Source organism: Erpetoichthys calabaricus, chromosome 4 (genome assembly GCF_900747795.2).
Source record: "Erpetoichthys calabaricus chromosome 4, fErpCal1.3, whole genome shotgun sequence".
NCBI lineage: Eukaryota > Metazoa > Chordata > Cladistia > Polypteriformes > Polypteridae > Erpetoichthys > Erpetoichthys calabaricus.
In genome coordinates this window covers 114119768-114133869 of record NC_041397.2, presented here as the reverse complement: position 1 = coordinate 114133869, position 14102 = coordinate 114119768, and the positions used below count along the sequence as shown (strand labels likewise).

Genomic DNA, 14102 nt, shown 5'->3' with positions numbered 1-14102 from the left:
TAGTAACCAGTTCGTCAATATCAGACTTGAAATCTTGTGCAGCTGCAACTTTTATGAGGAATGAAAGGTGCTTGACGGTAAGTCTTGAGCGATGTGGGGTTTTGGTAGCTTTCATTAACGAAAACAATTGCTTATAAAGGTAAGTGCTTCTGAACATAGACAGTACTCTCGATGCCAACTTACGGATCTGCACATATGAGGGTGGCAGGTAAGCATACAAGCCTGGCACACCAACTTCGTTGTGTTTTGCCTTCAGAATAGAATCTGACTGCAGTTCAATCAATTCCATTTGGATATTCTCGAGCGCTTTCTCAACGTTGTAAGAGTATGGTGACGTAAACAGCGCAAAGTCCTGTTCATGTGAACTGAAATTACGAAAACGCTCACTGAATTCATTGCTCAGTAATTAAAGTTGATAAACAAATCCTCCAAAAATTAAATTTTACTTTACTAAGTTTACTTCAAAGTTTATATTATAAAATAAGCCGATATGCAAAAAGCCCCCTGACCTACACTAATTTTACAAACTCAAAATCACAAAAATTTGTTAATAAACAACTCACCAACTTCTCACATCCACTTCACATCTTCAGCTGTAGTCTGCACTAACTGTTCGTTACAATACTAGCACCAAATTACATAAAACTAGAGCAAAAAAACATGAAAATATGCGAGCTATTACTGCTCGTGATGGTCAGTTCTGCCCTGTGGCCAGTCTCAGCAGCCCTGCCAGTAGTGTAGCCTGCCAGGGGCGGCTCTAGGCTTGTAGCAGCCATGGCAGAGAAAGAATCGGTGGCCCCTTCGCCTGCCAATGTCAATATGGTATCTTATGCACGGCGGATGGCCACGTCAGTTGCAGAGACTGCATAGCCACCTCATGCTCATGACACGCTTCTATATGCACATGTCCGTAACTTGAAAACCAAGTGGCGGCCCATAATATTCTCATTATGGCAGAACGTTATAATACTACATTTAGCTTACTGCTCCGACTCGAGCGACATTAGTAAATACAGCATACTAATTAATAAGAAACACAATGTTTTTCAGCCACATTACTGTCAGCTGTGTCGTTATTTTCTCTTTCTGTTTTATATTCAATATATATTGGCGTGGCGGCCCTGTGCAGGTGCACAGTTTGCACATGCCTAAGGCCGCTCCTTCTGCCAGGCTGCTGCAGCCTAGCAGTTCAGTTGCGACATCGCCGCTCATTAACATTGGCCAAGGCTCGTGGCTATACTAGCAGATGACGTTTCTGGTACCATAATGCAATGGGAAAACACGCTTTTGTCAGAAGGCAGAAGTAAGAAAAGTCAATTATGTAACGCCGAAGATGCAGAATGATTCAATCACAAACGATAGTAATCATTTTGTACAAGTTTAGTGCTAACTAGGATCTGTCATGCGGGCCGCACAGATTTCTGTTGTGGGCTGCATGCGGCCCGGGGGCTGCGTGTTTGACATGCCTGCCATAGATGATGTGTCACATTCTAACAGATTACTTTAACAAACGCCTCCTTATCTGCCATGTTATTCAAAATGAGTATTCCCCAAGTTTTAGTTTATACTCCTGTGAAACAATTGTCATCTTTCTGTTCTTATTCGCAAGTAGTATTTCTGAAAGCCTAACATCACCCACAGAGCATGGGCACCTCCTTATCCCATACTTGACAGAGCTATGTGAATATAAGAATGCTATGCTGATGACTGTACTCATGCACAGTTTGCTTAGCAATAAAGATATACAGGACAGTGCCATTTCCTGAATTTTGAGCCGCTGAATAATTTTTTTTCAGTTGTATGGATGGTAGCTTTTTCCCTCCAGACTTGTTTTGGACCCTTGTATAATCTATGTCAAAATTAACAAAAGAAGTGTTTTTTTTTTTGGCTGTTTTTTTGATCCAGCCTCTTTTAAGCACTGATTGTTTACTTATTTATTTAATCTTATTTTTCTTTCTTTTGGTGCTAGTGTAGCCCCTGCATATTCATTATGTAGCAGAAAAATTAACTTGAATATGATAGTTATTAGGCAGATGAGCTAGGCATTTCAAACTTCAATGTAACCGTGAAAGCGAAATGAAAAATAATCTGGTTGTGAACTTGAATTTGGTGAATGTGTGGAGCAGTTTTTAGATTAATTCAAACCTGGTAGAGTACTGAACTATGTGAAATGCGTCAACACAGTTTGAAGAGGTGCCACGCAAGCTGTTGAATTGTATAATTTTTTTTTTAATTTTGAAAACAGGCGACCATTGTTTACTTATACCTACTGCATCTTTTTATATGTTCTTTGTTTTGTGAAAGCAAACATGACTTTTCAACAGTCTCATCACATGTGAAGTGTGGATTGATAAAGAGCTTCCAAATTTGGGATGTAGTGCTATAGACCTGCAGCTGAAGATGTATTTGATAGAAAAGCCATACTTCAATGTGCATTTTTCACTACATAGCATTTGACTGTATGATTTGATTTTGTGCTCTTCCAGTCAGAGGTTTTTATCTGTGTAATATGTCCTAATTTTTCCTGACACCTTTTACTGAGTAGCATTATTCCTGCAGTGTGTTTGATTTAAAAAATAGAGCTTATTCTTTATCAATAAGCCTTACAGTTTGAGAAACTTACACTAATTGTGCACTGTGTTCCAAATTATTTTGCACATGCAATTTTTGTTTGTTTTTCCTAAACAGTCAATATGTTTAAGGATTTCTGATTTATAGTATAATTATAATGTGGATGTTTTTAAAAGCAAAACCACTGATAATGAAAACAGTTGTTTTTAAAAAATTTTAAATCACACCAAATAGAATGTTCCAAATTATTCTGCAAAATACAGTTTGAAAACATTTAATAGATCATAATGAACTTAAAACCAAAATCTATTGTATTAGCTGCATGCACAGATTTTTTCAAAAAATAAAACATAATTTAAATCAAACAAAAAAATCATTTTTATAGGTCAAGGTACAGTGGAATCTTGGTTCACGACTATAATTCGTTCCAAAACTGTGGTTGTAAACCGATTTGGTCGTGAACCAAAGCAATTTTCCCCCATAGGATTGTATGTAAATACAATTAATCCGTTCCAGACCATACGAACTGTATGTAAATAAGTATATATATATATATATATATATATATATATATATATATATATATATATATATATATATATATATATATATTTAAGTTTTTAAGCACAAATATAGTTAATTAAACCATAGAATGCACAGCGTAATAGTAAACTAAATGTAAAAACATTGAATAACACTGAGAAAACCTTGAACAACAGAGAAAACTTAACACTGCAATAGTTTGCGCTATAGCGCTACCATCTGCTGGCTAAAAACACTTTTTTTTTTAAGGAGTTTTAAGCACAGGGAAAAAAATGAACATTTGAAAAAATCCGTAATTTAATAAACCACCAAGAAAAGTAACATTGCAACAATGCACGCTATGAACCGATCGCTGTAAACAGAAGTGAAAACAAAATCAAGCCCAGTGCATTCTTTAATTGCCTTCCTACCTTATGCGTCCAGCTCTCTCTCTTGCGCTGCCTCTGTGTTTGTGTGTCTCTCTCTCTCTCGCTGCCTGTGTGTGTGCGTCTGTCTCTCTCTTGCACTGCCTGTGTGTGTGCGTCTGTCTCTCTCGCACTGCCTCTCTCTCTGTGTGTGTGTGTGTGTGTGTGTGTGTGTGTGTGTGTGTGTGTCGTGCTCTCTCGCTCTCTCTCTCTTGCTCGCTGCACAGGAAATGCACAGGGATTGACTGAACATGTACAAACCGAAAGGGAAACTGGCTTGTTCGTATACCGAGTGTGTGGTTGTGAACTGAGGCAAAAGTTTGGTGAACTTTTTGGTTGTAAACCGATTTGTACGAGTACCGAGACGTTCATGAACCGAGGTTCCACTGTACATATTAATATGAGTCCTCCTTTGTTATGACTTTAACATATCTCTCATCCATTAAATTGAATTTACTAAGTGCATGTGTAGTTTCCTCCTGTATTTCATTTGAACATGCCAGTATTGCCTCGCCTAGCTGCTGCTTAGTCTTCCTTTTAAGGATGCTTCAAAGGTTCTCAATAGGGTTGAGGTATGGGGGTAATAGTAGCCACACCTTGATTTTTTTTTCTTTCCCTATGCCCATAGCAATTAAGTAGTTGATGGTTTTGTATGCAGAACAAGAGGGTGTGTAGTCCTGCTTAAAAATCATTTTATTTTTAAAGACATGATTCTTCATTTTATACCATATTTTCCCAGGGTCCCTGAGGGATTTACCATCTCTCTTCCCAATGTTCCACCCCAAATCATTATTTCACAACCTCTTTGATAATTTTGTGTTCTTGTAGGAACAGGGTAGTCATTCACCAACCATCCATCCGGATGATCCAGTGTAGCACAGCATTCATGGGTGAATAAAACTTTTCCGCCCACTTCAAACATTTTTGTCTGTGGCCTTTGAATAGAGGTGGCTAAAACACAGTTTTATACACAACTTCAAGCACAACTATAAGCATGTGCTGCCGTTTCTTTGTTCTTAGTCTATTTTAAGCATTTGGTTTTGTGCTGCTTTGCTAGTGTGTTGCTAAAGTTATATATGATCTGTGCTGTTGGTTGGAAATTAAGTTTAAAGTGATTATGTGGAATAATAATAATTTTGTACTAGTAAGTATTTGAGCTTAAAACTTCCACTATGGATATTAAGGAGAATTATAAGTAGTTGTATTGTCATGTGTGCAGAGTACAGTGGATTCTTAGTTGCATATCTTACCAATGTGCAACACGTCTCCATTATCTGGCACCTTGATAAACAAAAATATATTAAAATGCATAACTTAATTTTATTTAATAGAAAACACATTACATGTATATGTACATGTATAGTCACATGTATTAGGTGACTATATTTTAAAAATATTATCAAAACTTGACAATAAAGTATGTACTATGATTGTATCAGGAATCAAAATAGACTGGATCCAGGATTATGGTAAAGAGACAATTTAACATTTTTGAGTGGTGATACTCTAGAAATAACCTGTTTTAGAAAGTAGTATATTTGTTGTACATTATTAGTATTAAACGTACCGTTTGATTTATATATTTGAGTTCAAGCTGAAATTTACTGGGGTAACTTACTTTATGTCTGTGGCACAGTTTATTTAATTTTATATTGTAGTTGGATGATTTGAATCTTTAATAATTTGTTTGAAAATGGTCTATGTAGCGATCCTAAAACAATATTCTTAAAGTCAAGCTCAAAATGTATAAATATATTTTAATGTTGAATGTCAAGAAATTTTGTAATTTTTTTTTCTTTTTTCAACTTTAGTGATGTGCATGGACGCTAAAATAAATTTTGATGCTAACGCTGCCTATCGACAGGCAAAGATCTTTGATTTGCGTGACTGGAGCCAAGAGGATGAAAGAGACAGGCAGGCAGCCAAGTCTGACCTTAACTACATTGGCCTAGATGGGACCATTGGTTGTTTAGGTATGCCTATTTTATAGTCATTTAGGTGATGTTAATCACATTTTTCCAGCATTAGAATATGAAAATTGTGAAAAGTAAGTTAAAGTTGATAACTTTCTCAAAAATTATCTGCTGCATAGGAAAAGCATACAATTCTTCTGGAAAACAAAATTTTAAACGCCTTTTTGAAAAAGTGTTTATTGTATTTGTCAAATATAAGAGGAGTTGAGATTTTTTCTTCCTTTAATGGAAAGAAAGCAAGGAAGCAAATAGCAGTTCAGATCACATATGTCACAGGACAAAGTTAGTCTGCTGTAATATATATCCACATTGAATAAACAATGATAGGAAAGACATATTGACTGTTTTGCTTGTTTTATAACAAGTAATATAGTTAATGTGCTTGTGAAAACAACATAAAAATTAACAATTAGTTACTGTTGCCTTCTAGCCCAAGCGTTGTGTGGAATTTGCTTTTTCTTCTGGTAATCCATTTTGTCTGTGCATGTTAACTCATGATTCAGAAATGTGCTCTGTGATGTACTGGTGATCCTTATGAGTGATTATTCCCCCCCAGCACCATATGGTGTCGGGTATCATTTGATCCTAAATTGGGTCAAGTTAATTCAGGAAATGGGTGGATTCATATTTTGTTCATTTACTGCTCAATATAATATACTACTGATTTTTTTTTTTTTTTTTTTTTTTTTTTTATAATGTATCATGGTACTTGTTTCTATGTGTTAAGAAAATTTCTCCAGAACTATTTAAATGGCTACTCCTCTGTTTGCCAGTCTGTAAGGAGCTAAGGAGCTGTAAAAAGGAAATCACTTTACACTTTAAAAGCACCCCCAACAAGATTTCCTTTTGAGTATAAATAAAATCATTGCATTTTTGCGTTAAAAAAGAGGAGAGAAAGTCGCAAGTAAGGCGATTCAAGAGAAGGAGAAGAGAAAGAAAAATCAATGGGTGGAAGAGCACATGTATGAGAGTTGTGCAAAAGAAAGTTCATATGGGGCATCCTTAATCAAAAATACAACATTCTGTGTCCATTGGTGGGAAAAATGACTTGGAATTTGAAATGCTATATGTGCTGTTAGATTCGGCTATTAAATTAATTTAGGAGCATTTGCAATGTTAACAGGGACAATCTGATAACAGATTTGATTATTTTTGGGCTGAAGCAAATAGCCAGCTCCACCAAGAAACTGCTTTAAAAAAATAAAAGGTATACAGCCAAGGGATTTACAATTTTTATTTTTCTAAAAAGAAGTGAATTTTTTAATGTTTTTGGTTCTAAAATCTTTTATTCCAGTTGAAAATGTGGTTGAACAAGGCTTGTCTTGATTTTATATATAAAAATGTGTGTATACACTGTATGTATATGTATATATGAGTGAGTATATTACAAAATGTATGTATATGTACATACACACCCACATAGATGGATCTTGGGTTATAGTAATTTTTTCAGATATAAACAAGAAAATAAGACCCCAGATTTTTTGTATTCAATTAAACTTCAGCTAACTTTGTCACTGAGCAAGACCAACAACATGTGTAGTAAGGTCACTCACAGGGTAAGCAGATTGATTGGCAGCTGGCTATTTAGCTGAGCAATACTAACCACTCCTTGTAACTCGCAGCATCCTAAGTACATCTGCCATCTCGGAAAATACATCTGCAGAGAGAATGAGATGATGCTATTAGTAATCTCTCACCATAAACAGCACAACACTTTTTTTTTTTTTTTTTTTTATTTATTGATTTTATTAAAATCACACAGCATTCCATACAAATAAATCAATTTTTACAAACATAAGATCAAAAACAAATCAACCCCCACCCCTGAGAAAGAGAGCTAAGCCAGCAGAGTAAAACTTTAAAGCTAGTAAAAATAAGTAAATAGATGAATTAATAAGTAAATAATGATAAATGGAGTAATCCTCAGGGCTTTTAAAGCTTATTCTAAAATGTTATTGATTAGATCCTGTCAGGTTCTGAAAAAGTTCTGCACAGTTCCTCTAAGTGAGAATTTGATTTTTCCCTGTTTCAGATAGTATATAACATCAGTTACCCACTGACTTAGGAGAGTTAGGATTCTTCCAGTTGAGCAAGATAAGTCTACATGCCAGTAGTGTAGTGAAGGCAATTAGTTTGTTTGTCCTTCTCCACTTTAATCTCATCTGGGAGTACACCAAACATAGCTGTTAGTGGGTTAGGAGGGAGGCTGTCTGATAGGCATTTAAAGATTTTGGTCCAAAATGATGTTATTTTGGTGTAGGTCCAGAACATGTGGACTAGTGAGGCTGGAACTTGCTTGCAACGTTCGCAGGTTGGCTCTTGCCCTGGAAACGTTTTGGACAATTTTAAGCGAGACAGATGTGCTCGATATATAATTTTGAGTTGAATAATTGTATGCTTTGCGCATATGGATCTCATCACTTCTTCATCCGCCATGGTGCCCTCCACAAGCGTTACCTGGTAGGTAACCACCCAAACAATCAGATTGTGATTCAGACTACGAATGCCATGAATGTAATTACCCCGATCTACATGCTGTCAAATGAACGAACCACACGCCGTGGCGCAACGTTAGGGGCTTCGCCTCTAGCGCTGACGTCCAAGGTTCGATTCCCGAGAGGGAGTGCAGCGAGTGTGTACGCCTGATGAGCCCAGAATTAGGCCGAAACACGTGTCGCGTACTCTTTGCATTATTTGACAGTAGACTATTTCAACCATTCTATGATCTGCTTCTCGCAACTGAAAGAGGGCACCGTGGCGGATGTTAGCCGACTTGCTGACCAACCACAAGCGTTACCTGGTAGGTAACCACCCAAACAATCAGATTGTGATTCAGACTACGAATGCCATGAATATATATGTATATATACATATATATATATATGTATATGTATGTATGTATATATATGTATGTATATATATATGTGTGTGTATGTAGTAGGTGTATGTAATGTTATAAATGAATACTCATTTATTTATATATACTGTCTGAACAGTGTTTCTCAGCATTTGAAGCAGTGCAAATAACCATTGAATATATCATACACATGTCTAGAGTTGTTTCATATTATCAGGTTAGTATATCACTTTGAAATAAGACAATATAATTTGTGTATATTATATATATTTAATGTTAAATTTTAAGATTTTGCATACTAAATCTTAGACACATTTTTAACAGTTAATGGCGCTGGTTTAGCAATGGCAACAATGGACATCATTAAACTTCATGGAGGAACTCCGGCAAATTTCTTAGATGTTGGTGGTGGTGCCACAGCACAACAAGTAACTGAAGCTTTTAAACTTATTACTTCTGACAAAAAGGTAAAAATCATAATTGGTATTACTTCTTCATTCATTTTATTTGTTTTTCTTTTAAATACACATCTTTTATTCCTGTCTTCTTCCTGATTATTATAGCAGAGAGTCTCATAAAGAGTTGTACTTTTATGATTTTTAGACCAGAGATATATTGCAGTCAGTTAAAATTGCTAGACAGTAGATTAAATAAATTCCTCTATTCAATACATGATTAGACTTCATTGTATATTGCCAATAAATCCATTCACATTCTATACTTCAAATTTAAAATATTAAATTGAGGAAATTGCTACATGCTGTAGGTTTTGAAGTGCACTGACAAAATTTTGATAAGACCTTAATGACTTTGTATAATTGCAATAGCTTTGTTCAATTTATTCTTGACTGATTTGTTGATTACATTATTCATGTTTACAATGATTGTTTTTTAATTTTAGTGTGTAATAAGCATTCCTGTTATTTGGTAAATAATTATAACAAAAAAATATTAAATTATATGACAGTGATCTTGATGTGTTTTTACAGGTGCTTGCCATATTGGTAAATATATTTGGTGGTATAATGCGCTGTGATGTTATTGCTCAAGGTATTATTATGGCCGTTACTGATCTGGACCTGAGGATACCTATTGTTGTCAGACTGCAAGGTTTGTATTGTTACATGATGTAAATGTATATTTATCATCCATAGCAACAGCCAAACTAATATCTATTACTGTTCATTTGTATTACGGCTGACATTATATTTTATAGTTACAGACTGTCAATTTCCTAGACACCCCACCACCCCCCAACCATACTTAACTGTACTGTAAAAATGATTTGATACTGTTACTTTCAAACTAATTGATAGCAGCTGTAATGGACTAGAATTCAGTATTCTAAAGAATTCTGTGTGTTGCTTAGTGTAATGGGCTATAAACTAGTGTTTTAAAGAAAAGGCAGAATTTCTGGAAAATTCTGCTACAGGTTATTGTTGATGGCTATCTACAGGACATAAATATTTACCTGCCTTGCTAAATAGTCAGACTGCTTTGATTAAGTATCCCTTCCACACACAATGTGGTGATACAGAACTGTCTGCTTCCTTTGAAAATTAACGAGTTCTGAGGACTTTGGCTTCTAATCAAGTACTTTTGGATAGCTGGCCACAATACTATTGTTGAACCAAAGTAAATGTGTTTACACTATTTGTTATGCAGAGAAATTGGCTTGTACCATTGTTTCACTGATTGCCATGTTGATCTATGCAGAAATTGAGGCATTTATCTATTTCTGGGTAAAGGAGAAAAAAAAACCCACAAGTATGATCTGGGACTTGTGACTGCTGCCTGCTTCTTTTCTTTTATGCTTTTTCACCATATCGCTGTGGCACCCTGTAGCAACAGTAATTGTACCTGGCCCAGGTTCCCCTAGGCTTGAGGCCGGTAACACAGCCAGTGTTGGGATAGGAAAGATGTAATGTTAGACTTGTAGGCATATTGAACCAGGTCACTAGCCCACTGCTTTGTATGTGCTCGAAGTGTTTTAAGTTTGAGTTTCATGTTTCAGTGCCTGGTATTGAAATGACTGTAGATCTAAAAACTTTCCCTGGATTTGTTGATGTTAGAAATCAGTGGTCACCAGAGATCTCTATACAACTAGGAGTTGATAGTGGCAGCTTTCAGAATTGTGTAGGGTTTTTTTTTTTTTTTTTTTTTTTTTGCAATTTGCCTGTTGATTCTAAATGAACTTTGCTTTTAATTAGATATTTGCTTTTGGAAGTAATAGAAAAACATGACAATTGATGTATCTCATAGTTAGTTAGTCATTTTTTAATAGGTTACATTTTTCTGTTTACATGTACTTATTACTTCACCTCAGGAAAATAAATATCTTACTTTTGATTAATTGCTATACCGCTTTTAATCACGTTTTTACATATTAAAATTTGCTTTAATTTGCTGTGTTATGAAATACCCAAACCTAGACCACCTGTATATGTCCATACAGATATACTAAATGTGTTTTGAGATATGTTTACTTCTGTTTTATTAAGTGACTTTCTGAATGCCAGATTGCTTATTTTTCCTACAAAATCCAAGTATGTCATGGTATCAGCTTACTGGTATTCAAATCTCCAACATAAACCTTTGGATATTTTCACAGCCACTCTCCTGCTTAAGGTTATGTCATGCGGAATTAGTCAGTCTTTTTTATGAAGGTAGTAGTTAGCTACTCTGTCCTCGCATATGTCAAATACACTTCTCAGAAAAAGTAAGGAAACACTCAAATCACACATCTGATCATGATGAAAGAAATATTCAAGTGTGGAAAATCTTTACTGAGTAATACTGTATAATTCATTGAACAAAATGATGTAACAACGGTGAATGGAAAGGAAATTCACTAACCCATTGAGGGCTGGATTCAATATCACACTGAAAAAATAAAAAATTGAAATCACAGGCTGATCCAACTTGCATGAATTTCATTACGGCAACTTATCATAATGTAACTTAGTAATGTGTGTATGCTCCTCATGCCTATAGGCACTCCCAACAATGTCTGGGCATAGTCCAGATGAGACTGCATTTGTTGTTCTGGGAGATCTCCTCCCAGACTTTGATCAGAGCATCAGTGAGGTCCTGGACAGTGTGGTGCTAATTGGCAGTGTTGGATGCACCTATACATAACGTCCCAGTTGTTCTCAATTGGATTTAGGTCTGGGTAACGTGTGGTCCAGTCAGTGGCATCAGTGCCTTTGTCATCCAGGGGAAATGCCTACAAACTCGGGCCACATGAGTCCTGGCATTGACCTGCACCATCATTCTTTCAGATATATAATCTCTGCTATCACTTGGCACTATGTAAAGTACAAAATGAGAAATCATATTCTCACTTCACTGCCAACTTAAAGAAGCTCAGTGCCTGTTAAGGACCATGAAGTATTTGAAGATGTGAGTTCCAAAATCTGCTAATTACACCTTTTGGTAAAATTTAGTGAATACGTGATTGTGACTTTTCATGCAGTTGGTCATGCGCCGAAAATATGTTTGAGCTTCAAAACCTGCTAATTGCAACAGTGTAGCGCTATAGTTTTAGGGATTTAGTTTCAAAATCTGCTTACGGACCCAGATTTTCCTATTTATCTCTAACATTTATCTTTTGTACTTAGCTGATTTTGGAACTGAGCTCTTCATTTACTGTTAACCAAATTGTTAAACACTCAATGACCCACTTCACAATGCTACATGACACTTACCTGTCACAGAAGTTTTGGAGTACCTTGGGATCTGAAAAGTGAAAAGGCTCTAAGGTAAAACCTAGTACTTTGATCAGATCATAGAGTTCTTTGACCAGACTTCTAGATCAGCCAGACAGTTTTGACAGCAGTCGCATTGCACTACCAAAACAAGGTAAACATTCATATGTACTTTTTTAACTATTAACCAATTCCCTGCTAAAATTGTTTCTCCATTGGTTGAATTCTTCGTTATCAAGGACCACGCAGGCTTTAGCAGTAGTCAGTCAGCTGCAAATGAAGTATTTTTAAGTTGCTTGTTAGAGCTGATGACTAAACCTGTGTACTTTTTCTACCCAGCAGGACTACTTTGTTGATAGTCAGTAATGTATAAAGTTGTTCTGGGGATAAAATAGAGCCTGTCACATACATAACAATAGAGCCAGTATTATTATTATGTATTCTTTGATGATTATACAGCCTCTCAAAAAGCACAGATAATTGACTGTTTGCAAGGTTAAGTGCTGTTTCCAGTACTTGACCTAGTATACATGCAATAATGCCACACTTCTTTTCACACAAGTTCTTTCATGCTGCTGCTATTTGCCCTAATATGTTTGCAGATTTGAATTGCTAGAGTCCGTCCTCAACAAAGAAATTAAAACTGTAAATGTATTGGTGCCTTTGCATAGATTTGACACTTACTGCACTTTCCACTGTCATTTTGACAGAGGATAATATATCTTGCTTTCTTTGGGTTTTATTATATCAGGAAAAATCTAAAAATAACGGTGTGCAACTTATATACAGTGTGTATATATATATATATATATATATATATGTATGTATATATGTATATCCACATTACTAACCGAGAATGCTAAACCGGATGGACGCAGGGACATCCGGCAATGAGCCGTGGCCGCAAAAGACGCACTGCGCAGGCGCCCCACAAATCCCCCGCAAGCAACGGGAACCGGATGGAATGCAATGTAAAATAAAAAATGAGGCGTCGCGCACAGAAAAAAGGAGCACGAAACCCATTGCACACGAAACGGGACACACACAAAGAGGAGGATTCAACAAGCCCCTAGCACACAAAAAAAAAAGAAGCCGCGAGCACCACACAAAGCCCATTGGACACGAAACGGGACAGACTACGGACATAGCACACGAAACGTACACAAAAACGACGATTCAGACCCACGACCACAGTAACATAAATAACAAATGACACACACAGCCCCATTTCTAAATGAACCGTCCGTATTAAACATATGTCATCTCAACACGTTCACAATATACAGCATAGGTAGATGTCATTACAATGAGGCACTATTAACCGTTCAACCGCAGAAAAGGCTCCATATTACCAGTGAGTGCGATCCTCCTTATTACTTATCCATATTTCTCACGCTCAAGAACAAACAAGTCATGAATTCACGATCACAGGTACAAAATGATACCGCTCAGATAACGGGACCAAACACAATTCACACTATGCAGCATAGGTGGATCTCATTACAATGAGACACTATTAACCGTTCAAGCGCAGAAAAGGCTCTATATTAACAGTGAGTGCGATCCTCCTTATTACATATCCATATTTCTAGAAGAAAAAATGTCTCGGGGCAGCGAGGGGACAAAATAAATAAACGCAGACGTCTACACCGCGCATCTCAAATGCCGGAAAACAAGCAGGCAAGGCTCCAAAAAGAGAAAGCTCAACTGACCGACATACAAAAACGGGCAAGGCTCAATACAAACAATGCACGCCGTAAACTACAACGGGATTCTCACACAGCACAGGCAAATCAATTACAGCTCCAAAACAACACGTCCCAAATACTGGACGTACAATGACGCGCCTCTCAAACGGCACAAGCAAAACATACACGTCACGGACATCAACGACAGACACCTGCTAAACGCTTGCGTTAGCTGACAACGCGTTCAATAATGAGTCCACTATTCAGGAAAATTCATTAGGATTAATGAATGTCATTTGCAATCATTGTCATTCACTTAACTTCCCTGAACAAACAACTAGCAAAACAGGTAATGA

General features: G+C 36.4%; 2 protein-coding genes across 2 annotated transcripts in view; both read left to right on the top strand.

Moving 5' to 3' along the window:
- alg11 (ALG11 alpha-1,2-mannosyltransferase) overlaps window positions 1-14102 on the top strand; it is a 357044-nt gene that overhangs the window by 330285 nt on the left and 12657 nt on the right. The gene's annotated exons all lie outside the window — the stretch shown is intronic.
- Window positions 1-14102, top strand: part of sucla2 (succinate-CoA ligase ADP-forming subunit beta) — a 74308-nt gene that overhangs the window by 53300 nt on the left and 6906 nt on the right. The window contains exons 7-9 of the mRNA XM_028799691.2: window positions 5330-5491; window positions 8676-8818; window positions 9341-9461. Of these exons, the coding sequence (XP_028655524.1) occupies window positions 5330-5491; window positions 8676-8818; window positions 9341-9461 (426 nt within the window). The remainder of the gene's footprint in view (window positions 1-5329; window positions 5492-8675; window positions 8819-9340; window positions 9462-14102) is intronic.